The following is a 26,284-nucleotide window of genomic DNA, read 5'->3' on the forward strand; positions in this document are numbered from 1 at the left end:
ATCAAAATGTATTGAGCAGACATATTGGCTGATCATGACAATATTGAAGGATTCTGTCTCTTCTCACAACCTCACATTAAATGGTTCCTTAACTTCTGTCCACTGGCCTCCCTGCCAGTCCTGGCCTGGAGTCTGTCAGTGGTACTGGCTCAATTAATGGCCAAACCCTATGGACCTATGGCCACACCTGCCCTTAGGCTCCTCACAATGAAAGTGGTTTTCCTCGTTGCTATTACTATGGCATGAAGAATGAGCAACCTATGTGTTCTAAGGCATGACCAAACGTTCCTCACTTTATGTAGGGGCAAAGCAGTGTTATGCCCAGATTGCCCCTTTCTTCAAAAGGTTGTCTCACACTTCCGTTTAACTTGGGATATCGTTCTACCAACTTTCCTTCCTCAACCTAGCTCCCTGATGGTAGTCAAGCTTCATTTCCTAGATTTCAGAGGGGCACTTTTATTTGACATCCATAGAACATCACCCTTTAGGAAATGTACCTATTTCATCTCCCACTTGGTACCCAAAAAGGGTCACTCAGTGTCATCACAACGCTTCACCAAGTGTCTGGTTTCAGGCATACTTTTTGCCTATGCTTACCGGTCCGACTACAAGTAGGGGGTCACTCGACTAGAGCCATAGCATCCTCTGCCGCTTGCCCTCGCCTTCGCAGCTGTGTAGGGTAGCGACTTGGGCTCAGCCCTCTACCTTCATCAAATATTACCGCCTGGACGTCAGAGCTTGAGCCAATGGGGATTTTGGCAGAGCAGTCCTTTCTTCAATTATGACATGACATCTCCCTCCTCCTGTAAGTCTCTTACTTTTCAGTCACCGATATGTGTGAGTCACAGACACCATGAAGAAGGACAAGTAAGTGTGGTTCTTGGAGTGATCATTTGTGAACTCACACAACTCACCCTCCTCCCTGCTTCGATGCCTCACCTTTATTCCTCTGCTACAATGGACTCAGAACTGAGAGGCAGGTGTGAGCCACGCCTGGAGCGTATGCAAAGGAGTCGCACCCACCTAAAACTCTATTAAGTTCCAGAATGTTCCAAATTACCCTTACTAGCACAGCTTGCTGTGTCATGTGAACCCAGTGAGAGTGGCCTGCTGCTGTGGTTAAGGCTACCCCAGAACCCTAAAGCAGCCCAAGGGTTCTGGGTGGCTTGTTCAACGTGACTGCAATGCATGTCACATGTCACACAATCCCTCTGGCACATGTCTGGAATGTGCAGTAGGAGAAATAAGCCATTATGGCCATGATCATGTGAACCAGGCCATTGTATGGTGAAATGTTTAAGTGCCTGTTCTAAATTAAAGTAGAAATAGATAGAGACAAACTTGATGTGATGTTAATTGCTCCTATAATGCAATAGATTGAGGACCTTACAATGCTTTCAATATTTGAATGGGTGGCATAGAATCATAGAATAGTAGGGTTGGAAAGGGCCTATCAGACCATCGAGCCCAACCCCCTGCTCAATGCAGGAATCCAAGTCAAAGCATCCCTGACAGATGGTTGTCCAGCCTCACCTTGAATGCCTCCAGTGTGGGAGAGCCCTTCCTGTCGCCATCCCTGCAGTTCTGTGCTACCTGCCTGTACTCTTCCTTTGTTGCTTGGCCTTCCTTCCACTTCCTATATGTGTCCTTTTTGTTTTCAGGTCATCTCTAAGCTTTTTGTGAAGTCACATTGGCTTCTTCTGTTGTCTTCTGCCTTTTTTTCTTGTTGGAATTGTTTGTAATTGTGCCTTTTTTAAATACTCCCACTCATCTTGGACTCCTTTTCTCATTAGAGTTGCTCGCCATGGGACCTTACTTATAATTGTTCTGAGTTTATTAAAATTGGCTTTCCTAAAATCCAGGGTACGCGTTTGGCTGCACTCGGCTTTTGGTTTTTTTAGAACCAAGAACTCAAGTATAACATGGTCACATCCCCCAGAGTTCCTGTAACTGCTACTTTATCCACCAAGTCATCTCTGTTGGTTAGGATCAAGTCAAGGATAGCCGATCCTCTAGTTCTTTCCTATACCTTCTGTAGGACAAAGTTATCAACAACACAGGTCTGGAATTTCTTGGAGGGGCCATGTTTTGCAGAATTTGTCTCCCAGCAAATATGGGGGAAATTGAAGTTCCCCATTACTGCATCTTGCTTCCTTGAAACATTGGCAATTGGCTTTACAAACGTTTCATCCTCGTCTTCTCCATGATTGGGTGACCGGTAGTAGACTCCGACCACCATGTTCCTTTTATTCTTTGCTCCATTTATTTTAACCCAGATGCTCTCGATGGGGCTACCAAGCTCATCCTCCTGTATTTCTGTGCAGACATATGTATTTTAACATATAGTGCAACTCCACCTCCCTTTCTGTTCCTTCTGTTCTTCCTGAACAAACTTTATCCTTCAACTGCTGTATTCCAGTCCTGGGAGTCATCCCACCAAGTTTCAGTTACACCTATCAAGTCATAATTTCCCTCCTGTATTAAGAGTTCAAGTTTGTTCTGTTTGTTTCCCATACTCTGGGCATTCGTATATAGACATCGAAGACCATGTGCTTTATAGTCTGGCTTTCTGCCTACATGTTTTTGAAGACTATCATTGGGCACTATTAGAGCTGTTCTCTCCGTTGTGGTGCATGAGCTTTCGTCCATTGTTACCCCCAAATTTATGTCTCCCTCCCCTGAAGGATTCAATTTAAAGCCCTCCTGATGAAGTTCTTCATGCTGTAGCCAAGCACATTCTTCTGAGCCCTTGTGAGGTGCAACCCATCCCTTGCCAACAGTCCATCTTCCAGGAAGTATAGCCCCTAGTCCCAGAATCCAAATCTCTCGCGTTGGCACCACCTTTCTAGCCAGTCATTCACCCGGAGTATTTTTCTTTCCCTTTCTATCCCTCTTCTAACTACTGGAAGGATGGATGAGAAAACTATCTGGGCCCCAAAGTTCTTGAGTTTCCTTCCCAAAGCTTCAAAGTCTGATGTGATTTCTTCGTAGCTCCACTTGGTGGTATCATTTGTTCCCACATGGATGAGAAAAATCGGATACCTGTCATTGGGCTTTATGAGTGTAGACAGCCCTTCAGTCACATCTCTAATCCATCCTCGGAGGAGACAGCATACCTGGCAAGTCCATGGGACTTCGTGACATACTTGGGTTTCAATCTCACGCAGCAAGCATATAGATGCCACATTTAAATGGGTACTTATTTGGATATTTGCTCCACTTTTGTTAAAGCCTATGTATAATTGGTAGAAAGTTTATGCATATCATATGTATTCATTGCTATGGAGATATTCAAGTCTGTGTACATATATTAAAAGAAATGGGTAAAAAATTCTGTAGTTCCCCACGGGTGCCATGTAAGGGACGCTTTAATGGGTGCCATTCGAGGTGCCTGCGGGTGGCATGGCACCTGCAGGCTCCGCATTGGGCACCCTTGATGTGAGGCATGAACTCCTTTGCCAGATGGATGAGAATAGCGGTTAAATGCATTTAAATGCTTTTTTCTTCTCCTATTTTAGTGGTTTGGAAACCTAGTTACAATGGCATGGTGGAACGACTTATGGCTTAATGAGGGGTTTGCATCTTACTTTGAACATGTAGGTGCACACTACATTGAACCGTCAGTGGCCCTGGTAGGTATGAAATGAATTAACATTCATAAAATATATTTTATCCAAACAATACCGTTGTTTTCAATGCCTTGACATTAACGGGAGCTATACTGTGGTGCCTCCAGGTTTTGGAGTGTTCTCTGACAAGATGCTGTCAGTGTACCCCTGTGTCTGCCACCAGACTGGTCCCAGTCCCACCTTCTCCCTGCTCTTGTCGGTCCTCAGTTACCTACTCCCATGTGAGCTTCTGCCACCAGATTGAACTCATAGCACCTCATCTTACTTACCTCATCTGCTTTTTCTGAGAACAAACCTATTGCTTCCAAATCTCTGTATCAGGAGGCTTGGAGTTCCCCATCAAAGTCTGTAAGCGGTCCCAAATGCAGCAATTGATTCTCGTGGTGCCCTATGTATTGTGCCTAAGCTATCTCCTAGTGATGTGCTCTTCTGTAGCTCGGTGATGCCTTGATGTTCTCTCTGTACTGATGTTCTCAGTGCTATTACTGACCTGTTCCATGCTGATTGTCTATCACAGTTGGCGGGTAAAATTAGTGTGTGATGCCCTGGTCTTCTGAAATGTTCATCCCATATCATATCTTTCTGTGATAGATATTTAAGATATACAGATTCCCTTGAGTGGGATAATTACTAAATGAAGGTTTTTAATAGGAGAGGAACAAAGAAACTGTTTATGAATTAACAATATAATCCTAGTAGTTGTTTGAAAGTTGGTCGTGTTTTAGTTAAGTATTGGTATTTTATGGTTATTTTCAGGACCTAGTCTTTATCTCTGATCTGTTAGATATGTTGGAGATAGATGGTGGAATGGTACATCAGTCTTTATCAGACACAAATGAAGATCGTCAAACAGCTACAGTAGCTGAACTATTTAGTATGGTAACATACAAGAAGGTAAAGTCAGCAAATAAATCTTTTTCAGTACATGATTGCCCAAGAATATTGTACACACGATTTGAAAAGAGGCAGCATGGAATTGTCACTTTTTGCATAACACGACAAAAAAGGAATCAACTCCCCCTCTTGAAGTGAATGAATCATAGAATCATAGGGTTGGAAGGGGCCTACAAGACCATTGAGTCCAACCCCCTGCTCAGTGCAGGAAGCCTGACTCCCGTGCGGTCTCCCATCAAAGTACTAATCAGGCTGACCCTGCTTAGCTTCCGAGATCAGATGAGAAGGGAAGTTAATATAAGAAATCACTACAGTCAGAAAGAGATGAGTGGATAGAAATATGCTCCATTCATATCAGTGGATCTCATTTCCAAGTTGTGGCTATAAAGCATTCCATTCCTTCAAAGATTAAAGTCCTCAATCCACATACCATATGTTTTGTTCCCCTGCTGATGAAAGATAAAACCTATGCACACAGCTTGATCCACACAGCAAAGTTGTTGGTATGCTCACTAGGGGGCTCTGAGCACATGTGAAACATGCGTATTAATCTGAAGGCCAGTCAAAATGGATTCTTTGGAGTACCATGATGAAACTAGGCCACTTGTGGACTAAACTTCTCTAGGCTTGTTGTGCACATTTCCCCCTTGGAGTGAGATCAAAGAGCAAAGCCAGCAGGCTGGATTTTGTATGTGTCTCTCCCTAGATCAGGAGCTGACAGGCTATCTCTGGCCATTCAGGAGAAGGGGGGCTTTCCTTCCCACAGGAAGAGAGACATATCTTGACTCACAAGGTGAAATCATACAGCTGGCCAAAACAGCTTCAAGGTGAAGCTGTAAATTATTGGCCTGTGTGAGAGGCCTTCCTAATTAACTATAAAGCTGTCAAGCCAAACATGTCTTTATGCATTCAGACAGCATATAGGACACTGTGTCAGTTCAAACCTGACTCTTCAAATTACTACAACACGTTTTCTTCACCACTGAGGACACAGAACATGTGCCACATATCTAGAATAGGAGAGAAGGAGTTCCAGGGTAGAAGACATAATTTCCAGATGCCGTTAGAAAATTTCTCAAGTGATGCCACAAATGCCTTTTTATACTCCACGGCATCATTTCTGACTTTTACACTGGATTTAGAAACATGAGAAACAATGTTATTTTTTTATTAGTAATTATATGCTGAGTACATTTTCCTGCCTGAAATAAAACATTCGGTGCTTGTTCTCAAATAATCACATATAATATTCTGATTTTTAAATGTCACATAATAGTTTTGCATGGTAGGTTTTACTCTGGGGAAGAATACTTAAAAGTTTAAGATACTATATATTATTTATTTGTTATTTATGTATTGCATTTATATCCCGCCTTTTTTCCTCTTGCAAGGAACCCAAGGCGGCTTACATTATCCTCCTCCTCTCCATTTTATCCTCACAACAGCAACCCTGTGAGGTAGGTTGGGCTGAGAGTCTGTGACTGGCCCAAAGTCACCCAGTGAGCTTCCATGGCTGAGTGGGGACTAGAACCCGGATCTCCCGGCTCCCAGTCCAGCACTTTCACCAGTACACCACGCTGGCTTATATGTAAACATAATCACCCGCACATGAAAAGTATGTGTATGGGGAACGGTTTGGAATCTTTATATAATATATAACATAATCGGTATATGTATTTAATAAGAAAACACTGAATGTAATATCAGTAATTAAACATTTTGCATAATTAATTACGCTCTAATCCTTTAAAAAATATATATCTTAGGGGGCTGCCATCATCCGGATGCTTTCCAACTTTATGACAGAAAGACTGTTTATAAAAGCACTCAATGTGAGTTTAAGAAATGACTTCAACAGTTAGAATTTTGAAAAAAAATGACTTAGTTTTTTCAAATGTATTGTCAGTGAGAATTGAATAATTCTGATGCTTGTTTTATTGCAGGCTTACCTGAATGCATTTTCCTTCTCAATTGCCATCCAGGATGATCTGTGGAATCACATTCAAAAGGTGCTTAAAACTTGTGGTTGTTTGCTCTTACTATAACAATTGGCCCTAAAAGAGGTTTGAACCAGCAATCTCAGAGTTTGCCCAGCTGTTGTACCAGTCTGGGCTAACAGATCAGCATGGTCAAAGGGCTGCCTTCTCCTACAGAAACCTCTTTGACTTGCTTCCAAGTCAGGCCTCAAGTCTTTGCCTAAGTGACCCTTCATTTGGCTCCGTGCTCATGCCTGGTATGTTGCTCATTGACCAATAATCAATAGCTAATTTAAAATGCATATGGAAGTCTGAGTCTCTATCTTTATATGTCTATAGTCCCCTTCTCACAATCTGTGGGCAGTCATGTGTTAGCAGCCAGTAAAACACGGGTGCATTGGAGAGCAATGTAAGACCTTCAGACCAGTAGGCTGTTTCTCATATGGAACATTTCTGCCACAACTGAAAGATATGATAGGATGCCAATATAAGGAAATTCCCCAGGTTACATCAATGACTAGATGTATCCTTGGATATACTAGTCTGGTGGTGGGAGATTTGCAGCCCTCCAGATGTTGTTAGACTGCAACTCTCACTATCCCTGATAATTTCCCATGCTGGCTGGGAGTGATAAGTGTTGGAGTACAGCAACTGTTTCCCACTGCCTATTTCCCACCTCTGTACTAGACAGAGGAGGAGGCTTTGCCCTGCAGAAGGAAGTCCCCGCCCAATTTCAACCACTGCTTAAATCAGTATCCTACCCATGACTGTCAATCTGATTACCTAGGCCCTGTCAGATATCACAATATAATTGTGGGAAGTTGTGATATGTCCTGGTAGGGAGCACAGGGATCTTGGGGTTCCTGCTCAGCTCTGAAGTCAGTAGGGCTTTCCTTCTTTTCTTCCTCTCCTCAGCTTCTAGGTACCTAGCTGAGCACTGGGAGAATGCTTCCTAGCCCAGCTGCCTCTAGTCCTTAAATGCTGTTTCTCAGCTGATTTCTTCATTCTCCCTTGATCCTTCCTGACTGCCATATTGTGCATGGCTAGGGAAAATGTCTCTATCACCTTGCAGTGAGACTAGTCTTCTTCTGATAGCTATCATTCCCTATGACGGCCTGGGCAGTGTTTCCATTATCAGGCTAATGGGATTATTGATTCCAACTGTATCACCTCTTGTCTTAGTTTTGGGGTCACATCACACAGAATTCTTTGAGTTACTACATTGTAATTGTGTTGATAGGGTCTTGAGTGACCATTGTTAAGCTGATTGAGACCCAGCCACATAATATTTTAATTTACTGGGTTCTCTTGTGCATTTAATAGCCAGGCAAATTGTCTACTTGGCCCACAGATCAGTTAGATATGAGCTCACGAATATTCCTAATGAATATGCAGTGGAGGTGAAGAATAAATTTAAGGGACTAGATTTAGTAGATAGGGTCCCGGAAGAACTATGGACAGAAGTTCGCAACATTGTTCAGGAGGCAGCAACAAAAAACGTCCCAAAGAAAAAGAAAACCAAGAAGGCAAGATGGCTGTCTGCTGAAACACTGGAAGCAGCCCAAGAAAGAAGGAAAGCAAAAGGCAACAGTGATAGGGGGAGATATGCCCAATTAAATGCAAAATTCCAGAGGTTAGCCAGAAGAGATAAGGAATTATTTTTAAACAAGCAATGCGTGGAAGCGGAAGAAGATAATAGAATAGGAAGGACAAGAGACCTCTTCCAGAAAATTAGAAACATCAGAGGTAAATTCCAGGCAAAAATGGGTATGATCAAAAACAAAGATGGCAAGGACCTAACAGAAGCAGAAGAGATCAAGAAAAGGTGGCAAGAATATACGGAAGATCTGTATAGGAAGGATAATAATATCGGGGATAGATTTGACGGTGTGGTCAGTGAGCTAGAGCCAGACATCCTGAAGAGTGAGGTGGAATGGGCCTTAAGAAGCATTGCTAATAACAAGGCAGCAGGAGATGACGGTATCCCAGCTGAACTGTTTAAAATCTTGCAAGATGATGCTGTCAAGGTGATGCATGCCATATGCCAGCAAATTTGGAAAACACAAGAATGGCCAACAGATTGGAAAAAATCAACTTCTATCCCCATACCAAAAAAGGGAAGCACCAAAGAATGTTCAAACTATCGAACAGTGACACTTATTTCACATGCCAGTAAGGTAATGCTCAAGATCTTGCAAGGTCAACTCCAGCAATTCATGGAACGAGAATTGCCAGATGTACAAGCTGGGTTTAGAAAAGGCAGAGGAACTAGAGACCAAATTGCCAATATCCGCTAGATAATGGAGAAAGCCAGGGAGTTTCAGAAAAACATCTATTTCTGTTTTATGGACTATTCTAAAGCCTTTGACTGTGTAGATCATCACAAATTGTGGCAAGTTCTTGGTGGTATGGGGATACCAAGTCATCTTGTCTGCCTCCTGAGGAATCTGTATAACGATCAAGTAGCAACGGTAAGAAGTAAGAACAGACCATGGAACAACGGACTGGTTTAAGATTGGGAAAGGAGTACGGCAGGGTTGTATACTCTCACCCTACCTATTCAACCTGTACGCAGAACACATCATGTGATGTGCTGGGCTTGATGAAGCCAAGGCTGGAGTTAAAATGCTGGAAGAAACATTAACCATCTCAGATATGCAGATGATACCACTTTGATGGCTGAAAGTGAGGAGGAGCTGAGGAACCTCATGACAAAGGTGAAAGAAGAAAGTGCAAAAGCTGGGTTGCAGTTAAACCTCAAAAAAACCAAGATTATGGCAACCAGCTTGACTGAGAACTGGCCGTGGAGGCATTGACAGACTTTGTCTTTCTAGGCACAAAGATTACTGCAGACGCTGACTGCAGCCAGGAAATCAGAAGACGTTTACTTCTTGGGAGGACAGCAATGACAATTCTTGATAAAATAGTGAAGAGCATCACAACATCACACTGACAACAAAGGTCCACATAGTTAAAGCAATGGTATTCCCCCCAGTAACCTATGGCTGCGAGAGCTGGACCATAAGGAAGGCTGAGCGAAGGAAGATAGATGCTTTTGAACTGTGGTGCTGGAGGAAAATTCTGAGAGTGCCTTGGACTGCAAGAAGATCAAACCAGTCCATCCTCCAGGAAATAAAGCCAGACTGCTCACTTGAGGGAATGATCTTAAAGGCAAAACTGAAGTACTTTGGCCACATAATGAGAAGACAGGATACCCTGGAGAAGATGCTGATGCTAGGGAAAGTGGAAGGCAAAAGGAAGAGGGGCCGACCAAGGGCAAGATGGATGGATGATATTCTGGAGGTGACGGACTCAACCTTGGGTGAGCTGGGGGTGGCGACGGCTGACAGGAAGCTCTGGTGTGGGCTGGTCCATGAAGTCACGAAGAGTCGGAAGCAACTGACCGAATAAACAACAACAAATGAGCAGTGTACTACAGATGAGAGTAATCAAACTTCAGAATAACATCTGTGCATCTTTGTCCTGCTCTGACCATAAATGGAAGCCTACTGGGCATGATGAATACTCAAAAAAAGTTGCCTTTTTCCTTTCCTTTTTCTTTTTCTTTACTTAATAGTAGGGAGACTGATTTTCATCAAGACTGCAGCTGTGATCCCAACAAAAATGGACTCTCTCTCAATCCCTCTCTCTCTCTCTCTCACACACACACACACACGCTTCCTGCTGCTATGAATCTTAGAAACAAAGCTTAGAAACAAAGCTCCATTTGGTTAATCCTCCATTTGCATCTTGCAGTATGGATGAAAATCTTTCCCCTCCCCCCACCACAGTTTTTATTTAACTTTAGTATTTAGTATTAAGTATTTAGTGTTAAATACTAAATAGTGTTAAATACTGCGTGTTAAATACTAAATCGTGTTAAATACTGCGGTGGCTTAGCGGTTAAGACGCTGAACTGCAGACTGGAAGGTCGGCAGGACAGCAGTTCGAGACCCGAGTGCTGCGTGATGGAGTGAGCTCCCGTCTTCAGTCCCAGCTTCTGCCAACCTAGCAGTTCGAAAGCAAGAAATTGCAAGTAGATAAATAGGTACCGCCTCTGCGGGAAAGGTAACAGTGTTCCGTGCTCCTCGGTGTTCAGTCATGCCGGCCACATGACCACGGAAGCGTCTTCGGACAGCGCTGGCTCTTCGGCTTAGAAACGGGGATGTGCACCGCACCCTAGAGTCGGACACGACTGGTTGGGGACACCTTTACCTTTTACCTTTTTATTTACTGTTACCTTTAGTATTAAGTTAAATAAAAAAACAGATCCCTTGGCATAGTTGATATTTATGCATTAAAAGTAATGTGTAGGTTGGCTCTTACTTGGGCAAGTAGGAGCCTGAGTGAATATGGAGTTTCAGAATGATGGACAGCTCCAGTCAGACAACTCGCTCTGACAAAGTCTGGTCCTAACTTTGAGCTAGAGTACCCTTCCAAGGCTATGTCCCCTCCTGAAGAGTAGAGTTTTAAAGAGGTAGTCCTGTGGCCTGGAGTTTTGCAGTTATCTCTCTGTCAGATTTCTCCTTCTGTGTCACCAGGGCTAGCGAGCAGGCCTTAGTGTCCTTGAGTTCACTGGTGTACAGGGAAAAGCTCCTCAGAGTAATCTGGATCATGAGATGCTGTTTTGGAGGTCCCAGTTTGGGAGATTCTGACTCAAAGGACTTCTGGCTGATACTAGGCATTGGCTCAGCCTCTGTGTTGGGACCTAGGTCTGGGATTATCACTCTCACAGTTTACACAATTGGTCCTCCTCATCCAGTTGGCTCTTCCTGTTCTGTGTTAAGAGTTCTGGCTGCAGCTTAGGGTCAGGGCCATGCAAACCTTGCTCATGAAAGCTGATCTTCTGAGCGTACCGAGTTTCTTCTTCGTGAGACCTATTTAATGTTCAACAGAGATGGGATTACTCATGTATGAACTGGCTTATGGTATCTGAAATCCTGATGTGAGTATAAGTGCAAAAATACAGTTAAAATTATATAAGGCAAACTGTTCTAATCCAGAATTTTTCTTCAAGGTAATAGATGAACAGAATGACCTCCAGTTGCCAGCACCAGTAAAAGTTATAATGGACTCTTGGACCTGCCAAAATGGTTTCCCACTCCTAACAGTAAATTTCTCCACTGGGAACATCAGCCAGGAAAAATTTAATACTGAAAAAGGAAAAAACAATACGAAGTATGTCTTCTTAGTACATATATGTTTAGTTTTTAGTACTGATGTGAAGGTTTGAATTGTAGAAATCTGTTTTGCCTAATTCAGGCAATTCTCCCTTTTAAGTACAACCTGTAATTTGCCATGACTTCCTAAAATGAAAGCTATTATTGGTGCTTGCCCTCCAAATCAGACTTCAAAATCCACATCAAGTATCACAGCAAATCATGGTTTGTGCTAAATAGGAAACTGAAGTGAAGCTATGTGTGAGAGGGGAGAAGGGATGCATGACCTGGTGGCCTATTTCTAATCCTCTGAACCATGGTTTGGAGGGTCATCTGAACTGGGCTGTTGTATTGTGTTTTGTCTGTATTAAGAACAGTCAGTGGATGTGTGAGCTGGAAGTATTAGCAGAGCAGTATTCCCATGTCAAGGTGTTATTTCCCTTCAAATGAAACTCAAAGGCTGGTCTAGATTGCAATACAAGGCAACACCTGCCATCCCAGATATCATGTACACTCAAGGTTCCCATAGTCCCTAGGTTCTCAAATGGTGGGTCAGTATTTCTTGGTGAGTTTGGGACTGCTTCAATGTGAACTGTATTTAATGTAACAGAGCCATTGTTCAAGGCATGCTGTAAAAATCTTATTTTGGCAAAGGAAGTCTGACTTTTTAGTACTAAGGAGGAAACACCTCTGAAATCAGTGGAGGTTCTTTGGTGCTAATTTCTGCAAGTGACCTAATTTTAGGAAAGTATTATTGAATATGTAGGTCTAAATGAAAGTGTATCAATCTTAACAAAGCCCAACCACTGTCTCTGCTAGTTGAACCAAAAGATGTCACAACAAGGGTCTTCCACTGATTGACACAAATCATTTTCTAGTATGTACACACACACACACACACACACACACACACACACATACAGAGCAGTTTGCATCTTTGGGCTGAGAACTGGAAAAAGCATAGGTATGGCACATCTTTATCCTTGAGGCTTTACTATCATGTTTCAGTTGAGAAGAAGTTAGGTGTACTTAACAGCACTTACTTATTTCTAGTTTGTGCCCATTACATTAAACCATATTCTGTTGAAATCCATGGAACTTGCTTTCATGTAAATGCCGTGGTCCATCAAAGGGGGTGCAGTGCTTCTGATGTGAGCCATGTGCTGCGGCTTCCTAGTTGTCAACTATGGGAAGTGAAGGTTTATCAGGCATATACTGGCCTCTGACCTTCCAGAATTGAGAAAACCCCTACTGGAACTAGGGGTGAACCATGGGTGGTTTCCAGAAAATGTTAGTCGAGCTTGAATACAAAATGAAATCAAGGGGATTCAAGCATACACCAAAGCTCAAGTTCTAATTAATCATCTCTAGCTTATGCCCAGTATTATTAATATGAGCGTTCTTTTGGTGTTGATGCAATTTGAATTGCACATTTAAAACTATAAAGAGGCAGGAAAGAAGGGCTAAGAAAGCTAGAATGTTTCCAGTAAATGTTTCCAAAATGTACATTATTTGATAGCATTTGAACCCTTTATTTTTCTTAGGTTTAAGAAATAATTATCCATTTTTGTTTTTAATTAAGTAAGGCATGGATGATTCCCATTTCTTGGATAAAAAATGGAGTAATACAACCTTTAGTATGGCTTGATAAGAGCAGCAGTAAGTATTTTTTTCCTTGAGAAAGTCTCTGTTCTTTGTAATATGTAATTTTGAATATTTGTAAGAAACAAATTAAAGCCAAAATATCCACACTATTTATTTCAGTTTCCCCTATTTCTGAAGTGGGTCTTTATCCTTCTCAAGCTGTGAGGGAACCTCATGGTTTCCAGAAGTACAAAAAATGCTTATAAAAAAATTTAATTGGGTAACCCCTACCCCCAAACTGCTCAATGTGACCATGAAAGGCTGGTATACTGCTGGTGGGGGTGAAGATAGAAAATTGGAGGGGGGATAGAATGGAGTATTCTGGAAGAGGGCATTGCAGCTGGAACCCTGACCAGGAGCATTCTACACTGCAGCATTTTGTTGCAATTATAGGATGTATTGGAAAATTGTTAAAAAGTATTGTTCCCTTTTTTTAGTGTTCTAAACTGGCTTATCATTGTCATGTCTCTGAAATGCCTTTCCGGGAAGCCTATGAATTAAGCAATGCCACTTGGAAATTGTAATGTGGGGGCAGACAAAAGGCAACAAAATTTGCCTAGATGACCATGCAATGATTCCTTTCCTTCCGTATACATTGTGTGTGATGATGCATTGCCCCTTTGTTTGTTGCAAAGGTTGTGACTAGCACATGGTTGTAAACATTTATTTTATCATTGTAGCTGCCAAATAATCCCCAGCAGCCTTCCTTCCTACTTTGGTCCTGGAGAGGGGACAGGGATCACTTTGAGAATGCCAAGATAATCCCTGCTATTTCTGAAGCTTCAAAGTAGGGAGGAAGGCTGGTCACTCATCATGCTTACCAGAGGGCACCACTTTTCTTGCCATGTGCCCAGAATTGTTGAAGCTGATGTGCATAATGATGATGATGATGATACACAACCCACAGTCACTTTCTGACGTAAATTAACAAAGGTGAGATGGGTGAATTCCATAGTGTATAAACTCTAGTATAATATTGATCTTGAATAAATCTCAGTGGATCTCAAAGGGATACAAGATCAATATTATCCTAGACTTTATACACTAGTAAAATTTATTAAATTTACTTCTGGTAAATTTAATAATCTTCACACCTTGGGAAGGGGACATTTCCAGTGCAATAAAGAATGTATCCATGTTTGGCCATAGTTTAGGGTACTGAAGTCATTTCAAACCCTTCTCCAAAATTCATCTGGAGCTTAACAAATTTGAAATGACTTCTTGTGACACTCCTGCCCTGGGTTCTACCTTCTCCACCTTTCACCTGGTGAAACTGAGAAGAAAACCCCCTCAGGACGTTTGCCTCCGCTGCGTCAGTTGTCCTCAATGACACACAAGCTTCAGCCCTTTTTTCTCTCTGGGTTAAAGAGACACCCAATATGCCTAATTGGTTCCCTCCACCCAATACAGGAGAAGTAACTAGGCAATATGTTTTTCTAATGGTAGTGCTATGACAAACCAACACATGGAATTTTGTATTAAAAACAAACAAATACAAATTTATTTAACACAAGAAGAGTTATATATTATTATTAATCAATCTATGCTTGGTCCTAACCAACCACCTATGGTACCCCTTCTAAATCCTAATCCCCAAAACCCACTCACTAGATGTAGCTTCTACAATCCCTAAAGCCCTATCTGACTTCTAACTGTAAATTCATTCCCTATATAACCTCAGAATCCTCCCACACACACCCAAGTCCCTACCACCTTTCACATAATCCCTAATACTCTATTAACTCTATCTTATCTGGGTCACATTGAACAATGCAAACACATACATCAATAGAACAGGCATATGTTACATAAGCTTCTGGTGAAAAGATGTAAAAATGCCCCATGTTCAAATTTTTCTTGTAATCAGGGGTTCTTGGTTAAAAAAAAGGCACTCCTAAATATATGCCAACTTTTTCCTTTCATGCTGCCCACAGAAATATTTCCTGAAATGAAAATATCAGATTCTGAACATGACTGGATTATTTTAAATGTGAACATGACTGGTTACTATAGAATTAATTATAACCAAATGTACTGGAGGAGATTGGCCAAAATGCTTGAAAATGACCCAAAGGTAGGGTGATTTTTATGATTATTATACCATGATGTGACCCTACAAGATAGTGAGGGGGTTCGCACATCACACTAACCCACCCTGCAAATAAGCCACCACAGGTTGGTTGTTCCCTCACTAACCCAACAGACGATTGGGCTTGCCATTGCTTGTTTCCCACCTCAGTGCTCCCGCCTAGCCACAGTCATTCACTCCTAAACACCTGCGCAGTAATGTAAATAAAAATTTTAAAATTGCGAATGAGATGCCCTCCAGTGTCTTTCTTTGGGCAGGGCGCTGAGAAGGGATGTGGGGGGATGGTGACAGCACTAGAAAGATTGCAGAGAGCAGCAAGGGTTTTCGCCGCTCTTGCTAGGTGTTTCTGTAGCCGTTCCAACAACCCATGATGAAATCGCCCAGCTGGGTTCCGATGACACAACAAGCCACCATTAGTATCAACAACCCTAAAATAAGGCATGGGTTCTCATGGTGGCTTGTTTATGAAAAATAAGATAACATGCACAGCTAGAGATTGGGGATGGGGGTGTTTGTTCATGAATGACAATATCCCAGTTCCCAATGAGGAACCTCTTGTACATCTTTTTATTTACATTCTTCTTGAAGAATTGCACACCGTTGTAATTAAAGTATGCATGAGTGTTACTTCAAGTATTGCAGATACTTGTGAATATCTTGACACACAAGAGTAAGTTTGCTTCATAATGAGCTGTTTAGAATTTATAAACACATGAATCCTCTTTGCAGGTGATTCCTGTTGCCAACAGGTTACAGTTGATGAAGGATGCCTTTCAGCTGAGACAGTAAGCCCATCTGTTATAGATAGCTTTCTCTAGATAAGCCTGACATTATTTCTACATCTGCCTTCTTTTCCTTAATACCGATATCCTTTTCTCCACACCTTCTCTTTACACCAGCTTTGCATTGGGGGTGCAGAGTGGCACTCTCCATCACACTGTCTGGATCCTTTGACTGATTAGATTAGCCCAGGTTTGCTGAGGGAGAAGTGGGCATGGATTTGACAGCAGTTCAGATCTTATATGTTGCTGCTGCTGCTGCTATTCTCACAACTGTTTGGAATAGCCTTATCAGCCAACACAATGAACCCTCTGCTCCATTCTTTCTACTCTCTGAGCCACTATAAATGCAAGAAGAGATGTTGCTAGTGCAAAGCACAGGCATTGGCTTACTGATAATGTTGATACAGTGTTGCAGTGAATTAGAGGAAGAATTAGTTGAAATTTGCAATGGAAATATTTTTCTGCTAGAAACAGATTTGTTCTAAATAAAAGAAATCATTAAAAATTATGATCTCAAATTTGGGCTAGGTAGGGACTGTGACTAATAGTAATTGTTAGGCTTCCTAGCCCCATTTTGGTTTCTTCTCCAACTTTGGAAAATATAGCAGTGCATGCTGACCATACTAAAGGATCCTCCTCAAGAAAGGTACAGCATTGGATTTACTCATGCTTAAGAGTAGATCTATTAAAATCAATGGAACAAGTTCATCATGACTAAGTCTAGTCCTGTTGATTTCAATGGGTCTACTCTAAGTGTGACTGAGTCTGGATGCAACCCATAGTTTACAGTGCAGTCCCGAGCTGTTTACTCAGAAGTAAGTCCCTTTAAGGTCAATGGAACTTACTGTCTAGGCACAGTGGGTGGGATTACAGCCATGCAGTACAACCTAAACATCCTTACTCAGAAGTCAGTCCCATTTAGCTCACTGGAACCGACTGCCTAGTAAGTAGGACTTCAGCCTTAGTCATGCAGGTGCTTGCCATTGCTTGAGTTGTTCTGTTAAACATCTTTGATCCTGCACTCCAAATATGTGCTTTCTGCTCTGCCTGTAGCCTCTTCCTTGCTCTTGCCCTCTCTGTTATGGTTCTGAGCTCAGTCCACCCAGCCTGCCTTCTCCAGCCTCAGCCTGTCTCCTGCTTCCAGCTCAACTCCCTCCTCCTCTAAATTGCCTGCCTGGAATGTCACCATTTAGTGGCCTTTGAACCGTGAGTATATCTTGCTGTCTGCTGCAGCTGATTCTGCTAGAACCTCCATCTGTCTGCCCCTGACATCCAAACAAATTAAATGTGGAGTTGTTGTTTCACTAGTGGCATGGCAACCCCTTTAAAGTTAAATTCTGTGGGATGTGGCACCATGTGGGAGGTGATTTGTATTGCTTCCCTTGCTGTTGTGTAATTTTAGTCATATGGGACGCTGCTTCATATAGGTAGCTGCTTCTCACATTCTATATGGATCTACTGTAAGCAATCTGAACAGCAAGTGTTTGTCTTATCTCTGGAATTTCTGTATTTTTCAAACTCTTGTTTTCTTCTCCCTCTTCCCTGCCCTCTATGTTTTTCATTTAATACCCTGGTACTCATAAAAATTCTGCATACCTTACGTATTGCAGATGCTTCTTTTGGCTTCCATTTATTTTGTATCTGTTCTGAAAACTTTCTAACATATCAAACATAGTGAAAAGTTGTGGAACAGAAAAAAACAGGACCCAAAAGGAGCAGTTAGACCACTTAGGTTTTTCCACCTGTTCCCCTTTAGGTGTTCTCAGCAAGGTTAACTCTCAAGTGGAGGTGGTGATACATTTCCCCACTGCACCATACTGGCTGAATGGAATTTTCATTTTGGCTTCTTTCAGCCAGGGTGGTGTGTTTTTTTAAAGCACTGTAATTTCAAATGTGCTTTCCTGGTTAATAGTAGCATTCTTGAAGTTCTGAAAGCTCCTTTTTAAGTGTTCTCCTTCTGAGGATTAAAATCCCCCCCCCTATACTAGCCTGCCTTGACAGAGACTGCTATGATACAAACTGCTGAATTTTCAGGAAGGTCAACAGAAAGATGGTTGAAAAGTTTGGGGTCCTCCAAACTGAAATGGTCAGTAACAAATTCTACTCATTCCAAACAAGTTTTCTTAATTTCATGTTGTGGTTCGTATTTATGTGTCCTTCTATACATAGTTTTACCTTCTTACCAGTGTTGGCAAACTCCCAATACTGCTTCTGCATGAGTATCAGGCACCTTGCTTATCATTTGTAAATGGACACTTTTGAGCATGTGAATGTGAGAGGGAAGCCTTCCATTGAGTTAGCAGGATATTCATTTGTGAGCTTAGCATAATAGTATTTCAGGAGCTTACAATTATTATCTAATCATTACTATATTTTTCTTTTTTGCCCTCCATTCGTATGTTTGGGTGCGTACATGCATCTGTCTGTCTGTCTGTCTGCTTGAATATGCTTATGCATAATTTCTTTTAAATAGATTTAATTACACTGAGTATGATACTCCACTGTATTTAACAAAGTACCTTGAAAGAGAAGACAATATCGTAGTGTGGAAAGAGACACTCAGTCATCTAGAAGTTGACAACTGGGAGCTTATTCTGAGTGATTATGAATTATATCCAGTTTTAAAGGTAACTGTATTCTGAAATTAAGAGTATTTATTTAAGTGACAAGGCTGTGGACGGCTTCTGATGATATGTTTTCATATTTGAGTTTTGAAAAGGTATGTAGAAATCACTGCATATACCATACTGTAAATGCTGTACTCTGTAGGATTTGTGGAAGTACTGAAGGATGACTGGACAAGGGAAAATTGTGGTATTCTGTCTGGGGTAATTTTTATTCTGAAAATTGAGGCTAGACACATGACGCAGTTCATATGTTATGTGTAATGTAAAAATATAGGCAATAATAATGATACTAGTTATTACTGGGTGAAAACCAATGATGTCTGCCAACAAATGGAATGGACACTGTTAGTGGAATGGATTCCCTTCCCCCCTGCACCCCCCCCCGCTCTAAGTCCCACACACTTCCAGAGGGTTGGGGGACAGACTGGAGTAGATTTGGGGATGCAGATGGGAGGAGGGGGAGTGGATGTCCCTTGGCATGAACAGACATCCACTTGCACAACAATGGATAATACCCATTGTTATTAAAGTTGAATACCTAAAAATATCTAGGGACAGAACAAAACACATCAAGAAAATATTCCTGTCCAAATACAATAAAATATAGAACCCCTCCCCCAAATACAAAATACAAATTGGAGAAGGAAAGGGTGAATGCTTGGTAATAGGTCCCATTTGACTCAATAGTAGTTATTCTCAGTAGATACGCAAAGAACTCCACTGTTAGTCTTGAGATATTTTTTTAAGCAAGGGAAGAGAAAGACAGGTTGCTGACCTGTAAGTGTAGTTCTTCAAGTGGTCATCTGTGCATTCACACATATGGGCTCTGTGCCTGCACAGAACCCTGTTTAGGAAACTTCTATGCCTGAGGAATTTTTGGTGAGAACCCTCCCCCGCTGCCCCAACATTCATGTTCCTAGTGGGTTCCTGCTAATTCCCTCAGTTCCTTGAGACCACCTGTTGTGGCTTTGGAACTGACAGGAATCTCGCTACCAAGAGTGAAATTGATATCAACATCAAAATGGGGATTGTGCATGGGTTGTGTGAATGCACAGATTACCATGCAAACACCCTTACTTGTTGAGGCCCAAGGATGTGGACAAAGTACTTGGCCAAGTCTGGCTGATCACCTGTGTGCTTGACCCTTGCCCGTCATGGCTTAGTACATCTAATAGGGAAGGGCCGTCCAGCTGGGTCCAGGGCTTTCCTCCTTGAGAGAGGGTCCAGTTTCCTTGGACCTATTGAACAAGTGCCTGGATGCGGTAATGGACTGTATGAGGGCCAACAAACTGAGACTCAATCTAGAGAAGATGGAAGTACTGTTAGTGGGTGGTTCATCTGCCCAGCTAAGTGATGTTCAACCTCTTCTGGAGGGGGTTGCACTCCCCCTAAAGGACCAGGTTTGTAGTTTGGGGATGCTCTTGGATCCAGCATTGTCACTAGAGGCTAGGGATGCTGGAGAAATTTGAGACAGACTAAAATGAGCTCGAATTCCTAAGTATCCGACCTGTGGAATCCACTGCGGAGTGACCTCCTCAGGCTGGCAGAGTCTGTGGACTTTCAGATCTTTTTTTTATTACTTTTTCAAAATTTACACATACTTATTCATAGGAAAATATGCAAGTTTCTGCTGAGACTGGTAAATATATATACAGGGAAAAGTTGAATGGAACGGGGGACAATATGCTAAATGTTAAGTATTAAGGTAAATTATGTAAATTGTTGTGAACCCTCTTATGGAATTATTTGCATATTTTTCCGTATAATGAAAAAAATTCAAATCCCTTTGTGAACGGACGACGGAGCAAAAGGCGTGTGACAATCCGTGAAACACAGATGGAGCAGAGTGAAGTCAAAAGCAATGCGTTAACTCTTCTCCTCGGATCTAGCCTTCGCTGATGCAACTTTCTGTTCCTCTGAAGCCACTCCTCCCACCCCACCCCCAGTAGTACCACACCTTTAGGACACACTGAATCCCAAAACGCATGGAAGTTGTAATGCAGGGAAAATCTGTCACAAAAGGACTTGTAGACGCTTTATATACAAACGCTAAAGCTGCAATCCACTGATTAGGCAAATGGGACAATCCGGTTCCCTATTCCATTCCTGCTTAAAACCGTGTGTGTCATATTTATTTACTGATAATAAGTATTTTTATACTGACGCTGAGCAGATGGCTGGGAGCTTCAGACATTCTTGGAGGAAACTGATTATCTAGACCCATTTCAGTCTGGTTTCAGGCCAGGGTACAGCACTGAAACCGCCTTGGTTGCTCTGACTGACTGTCTATGCTGGGTGAAAGACAGGGGGGGTGCAACCCTGTTGATCTTCCTGGATCTCTCAGCGGCTTTTGACACCATTGATCATGGTGTCTGACACCATAAGGTGGGAAGAACCCTGTCCATTTTAATATGCCAAGAACCTAATACCATCCAGCTGGAGAGAGGATCCAAACAGGAAAATGTACCAAGGTGGAAAATCTAATCTAAATGGAAAAGACCAAAATTTAGTACAACGCAACAGATAGGCCCAATGATATAAAGCAAGATCTGGAAAGCCAAACCCACCTTATTTAATTGGAAGTTGCATCCTTCAAGGATATTTGTGACAGGAAGGAGCCCCCCCCAATTTATGAAACAAAGCACTGAGTTTTTGGAAATATTTGTCAGGGTATACATAAAGGAATCTCGCTGTCAGGAGCGCCTTGGCGGCCTCTCTCAGTAGATTCCAATAGCCAACTCAAGACACAGACGAAAGGATTTCTTTTCAAAGCTTTAATCCTTTTATAACTTAATTACTCTTTCAGATGCTAATCACCAGTGACTGAAGCAAGGAACAGCAGAGTGGCCTAAGCTTCAAGTAGGCAGTTGATCCCCGTTTGAAGGAGAGTCACTTGAAGACCCAGAATGTATGGGCTAGGGAGAGATCCTCCCTCTTTCCCTTAGGTCCATGGGAGGCGGCCGCTGCTTGCGTGCCAACAGGCGCTACGCCTCCTTTCCACGCCCTCCATCGCTTGTCGCTCTTTGCATCTGCATCGAGCATCTAAGAAGACCCCCTCCCGCACTCCCTCACTACCAGGGTCACTATCTCAGGAATGCTGGCAGGAGGAATCTCTGCCAGGTGCTGAGCCTGTGAGGGATGAGCTGGCTCCTCTCCCACGGATTGCTGTTCCTCCTCAGAATCCGAACTGCTCTGAGGCTCTCTGGGCTCAGTTTCCACCCTGACACTCACATAAAATGTAAATTTAAAGTATAATATCAAACTTAAGTGTATTTATCTCACCCCACAAACTCAGCTTTCAAGATGCCCATCTATCTATATATCCCATGAGATCTTTGTAATCAACTTGTTCGAATTTGGCTTGAGCATTTGAAATATGTCTCTTGAAAATGATTATTCCCAAATATGCAATAAGATCAGGGCACCATCGAAATTGCCAGTTAGCTAATATGTTATGAGATATAGTACCTCCAGTTAGCATCAGTTCAGACTTTGACCAGTTGATTGAATAGCCAGACAAATCACCAAAAGTATTGATCAGCTGCATCAAAGCGTGAACAGAAAAATCAAGTTTTGAAATAAATGGTAAAAGATCATCAGCATAAAGTATAATTTTAATTTCTAAACCACCATGCACAAAGCCCTGAATAGTACTATCTAATAGCACATGCCAGGGGTTCCAAGCATTGATTGGATATCAATGGAGAAAGTGGACGTCCCTGTCTGGTACCTCTCCTGAGTAAGCCAAGAAAAGACCATTGATCATAACTCTAACTCTTGGGGTTGAAATCAAAGTTTTAGTCATTTCAGAAGATCTCCCATCAAGCCAAAATTACTCACTATAGCTAAACGAAATTTCCAGTGAATTTTGTCAAAGACCTTTTCAGCATCCAAACAAACAATAGCAACCTGATCTTTTTTAATGGTTTAGTGGTTTTAATTGTTGTGAAACACCCAGAGAGCTTCGGCTATTGGGTAGTATAGACATGAAATAGATAAACAAGCTACAGTTACAGGTAATCAACCTGTCTTCTTTGTGGTCTCTGTGTATCATGCATGTGGGCAAGTAGCAACCTGCTTTACTGGAGGTGGGTTGCTGTCCTACTGTAAAACAGATGAGATGACTGCATGTTCGAAGGAACAGTCTGCCCATGCCCTTACATTGAGTTAGTAATGTATAATAAATGTTGATGGATTTGACCTTGTCACCATCAGGCATAGTTCAGGCAGAGCAACATCTTTTCCAAATACTAGTGATGTAGCCATCACTCAGGTTGAGACTGCTTGAACCAGAGCAGAAATTTCAAGTTTCTCTATGTAATAAACAAATTTGATGGTCTCCACCACCAAAGAGGCAAGTCTTTGAGATGATACCAGATGGAGAAGGGAGCTTCAATCCCTTGTTAAATAACGAAAGCAGGAACTGGAGAACATGGTGCAAGGGGCATGTGCAAGGTCAAAACTGCTAACAGTGGTAAAGGCAGAAAAAGTGCCCATTTCTGGACATATGAAGGTCTTGTAGCAGGCTTCCAAGTTGCATCCAGGATACATTGTACCAACGGATGAAGTGGGATAGGTGAATTGTTCATCGGAGCCTCCAAGTTATCAAGCAGAGCGTGTAAAAGTCTGGATGTTGAATCCTCAGTATCGAGTGAGTAATATCGGGATCAATGGAAGCCAAATGTATTTTTCTCGGGCCGACGAAGGAGCGGGGTGAACCAGTGCTGTCTCTGCCACCTTGGTGTTATCAGGATACAATCCTCATTGTCCATTCCTATTTTTGCCAACACTCTTGTGAGCAGGGGCAAGGGAGGGAACAGGTAAACTAAGCCCCATTCATCTGAAGATGAAAGTGTCTCCCAAACACCCCAAACCTATTTCTGCTCTGCTGCAAAAATTCTGACAGTGTTCTCCACTCTCACAAAAAAGTCTACCAGTGGAGTGGCCCACTACTGAAACAGACTTGCCAGTACTCTGCTGTCCAACTGCCACTCATGAGAGGCTTGGTAAGTTCAACTCAGCAGATTGGCCAGAACATTGTCTGTACCAGCAATATGAACAACGACAAGTCCAATCCATCAAGGGACACACCAGTGAAAAATCCGACAGGTCAGATTGCTGAGGGGAAGAGATCTCGTTCCTCCTTGTTCGTTCAAGTAGCATGCTATGGTGATGTTGTCCGTAACTACTTCTCGACGGCAGTGTGGAAATATGTGTCCTTCAGGGCTACCGATACGAACCAGTCTCCCTTGCATAGCAGTGCAACTAGTTGATGGCATCAACGCCAGCACAATCATCCACAATCTCTTGGTAATGTTATTGTCCATACAAAGCCCTAAACAACTTGGGACCAGGATACCTTGCAGAATGCCTTCCCTTATACATATCCATGCGACTTTTAAGATCAGCAGAGGACACCTTGCTGGTCATTCTGAAATTAACGGAATGTCGCCATTCAATACCCTGACAGCAGGCCTTCTTGTTGGTGGTACCTACCCTTTGGAAAACCTCATGCAGTTTGGGAGGCAGAAAATGTGACATCTTTTAAACACCTCCTGAAAACACACTTGTTCACCCAGGCTTTCCTTGGGCTGTAATTAAATCCATCATGTTGCTCCATTTTATTGCTTCTTATGTTGCTTTTGTTGTAATTGGAAGTGTTTTAATGTTGTGTTTTTAATATTGTATTTTAAATGTGGTTTTAATGTTTGTTGTGAACTGCTTGGGGATTTTATTATATTTAGCAGTATATATGTTACAAATAAATAATAAATCTCCTGGGTTTATTTATTTATTTATTATATTTCTATACCACCCAATAGCTGAAGCTCTTTGGGCAGTTCACAAAAATTAAAACTACAAAGTACAGCATAAAAACAGTATAAAATATAGAAGCTTAAAATGACAGTATAAAAATACAACCAGAATAAAACCTATCAACAATGCAGAGTTTTAAAATACAAACACAGATTTAAAACAGCAAAGTTAAAAAGCTGGGAAAATAAAAGGGTCTTTACCTGGCACCAGAAAGAGCACAACGTAGGCACCAGGTGAATCTCTCTAGGGAGCTCATTCCACAGGTGGGGTGCCACAGCAGGAAAGGCCCTCTTCCTGGTAGCTACCCAGCTCACATCTTTTGGCAGGGGCTCCCGGAGAAGGACCCCTGAAGGTGATCCTAGGCTCCTTAGGCCAGGTACATATGGGAGGAGATGATCCTTCAGACAACCTGACCCCAAGCCGTTTATAGCCGTTTATTAAATAATGTTAAACATTATTTAAATGTTAATACCAGTATTTTAAATTGGGCCCAGACATGGACTGGCAGCCAGTGCAGCTGGAAAAGTACTGGCATGATATGATCATGTTGGCCAGTCGCATTAACAATCTTGCTGCTTTGTTTTGGACCAGCTGAAGGTTCCAGACAGTTTTCAAAGGCAGCCCCATGTTTAATGCATTGCAGCAATCCAGACCAGAAGTTATCAGAGCATATAGCTAGGCTATTTCTGTCCAGATAAGGGCGTAGTTGATATATCACCTTAAGCTGATAAAAGGTGTTCAGTGCCACTGAGTCCACCTGTGCCTCAAGTGACAGTTCTGGGTCCAAGAGCACCCCCAAACTATGATCTGATCCTTTAGTGGGAGTGCAGCCCTTTCCAGAACAGGTTGAATAACAGATTGCCATGATCCCAATCCTTCAAGCACATACTGGCATTGTGACACAGGAGACCCAAATCAGTGAGACTTCATTATTGTAATGAATCCCATGGCAAAAGCTTAATGGTTACATTCTTCAGAAATAATTTAGTTGGTGGCCTTTAGCTATAGGCTGTATGTAATTGCAGAACAGTCAAAAGCTATTAACTACAAGCGTGACACGGATCTATACAACTGGATTTCCCTGCAGTCATTTTGAGATTCCTGGCAAAAACCAACTTAGGCAATCCATACAAGGTCCCAAATGCCGTACAAGAAACTGGAATGATTTCTGGCATATTTATTCTCTCTCCCAGAGAATAAAAAATGTGGATTCTAGAAAATACCTGAACAAACCACACCCACAGAGTTTTAGTCCAACCTTGAATCCTTCATTGGTAAACTCCGTGCTACATGGCTGAGGCCTATCAAATCCAAGAGTAAACCCATGCAAGCAGAGAGTTTGATGACCATAGCTTTCACCTTGGTAACTCCATGCTGCATGGGTCCAGGCAGAGAAAAGTCCAAGGGTCAGGAACAGACCCAGCCTGCTGGCACACTGTGTTGACGACAAAGAAGACACACTATCCACAGTAAACAAGAGTTCAAAGACTATGAAAAGCATCACTGTACTTTTAATGGCAAATCCTTAGCAACCCAAAGTTCAAAGAGACAAGAGTCCAAATTAGGAGAATCCGTGTGAAAAGTGCCTCCTGAGGCTCAGATGGTAGAAAGTCCAAACAGGATTTCAGGTAGTGAAGATGAGAACATTCCTAGTAAACATTACCAAC

General features: G+C 42.2%; 1 protein-coding gene across 1 annotated transcript in view; it reads left to right on the forward strand.

The window, feature by feature from the left end:
• LOC146352370 (aminopeptidase Q-like) overlaps nt 1-26,284 on the forward strand; it is a 66,854-nt gene that overhangs the window by 17,655 nt on the left and 22,915 nt on the right. Inside the window, exons 6-14 of the mRNA XM_084833915.1 lie at nt 3,519-3,632; nt 4,386-4,523; nt 6,290-6,355; nt 6,467-6,532; nt 11,517-11,677; nt 13,241-13,317; nt 15,237-15,376; nt 16,121-16,176; nt 18,647-18,800. Coding sequence (XP_084690041.1) covers nt 3,519-3,632; nt 4,386-4,523; nt 6,290-6,355; nt 6,467-6,532; nt 11,517-11,677; nt 13,241-13,317; nt 15,237-15,376; nt 16,121-16,176; nt 18,647-18,800 — 972 coding nt within the window. The remainder of the gene's footprint in view (nt 1-3,518; nt 3,633-4,385; nt 4,524-6,289; nt 6,356-6,466; nt 6,533-11,516; nt 11,678-13,240; nt 13,318-15,236; nt 15,377-16,120; nt 16,177-18,646; nt 18,801-26,284) is intronic.

The sequence above is a fragment of the Heloderma suspectum genome, chromosome 2, assembly GCF_057233095.1.
Source record: "Heloderma suspectum isolate Gila_16-S chromosome 2, 16-S_ref, whole genome shotgun sequence".
Taxonomy (NCBI): domain Eukaryota; kingdom Metazoa; phylum Chordata; class Lepidosauria; order Squamata; family Helodermatidae; genus Heloderma; species Heloderma suspectum.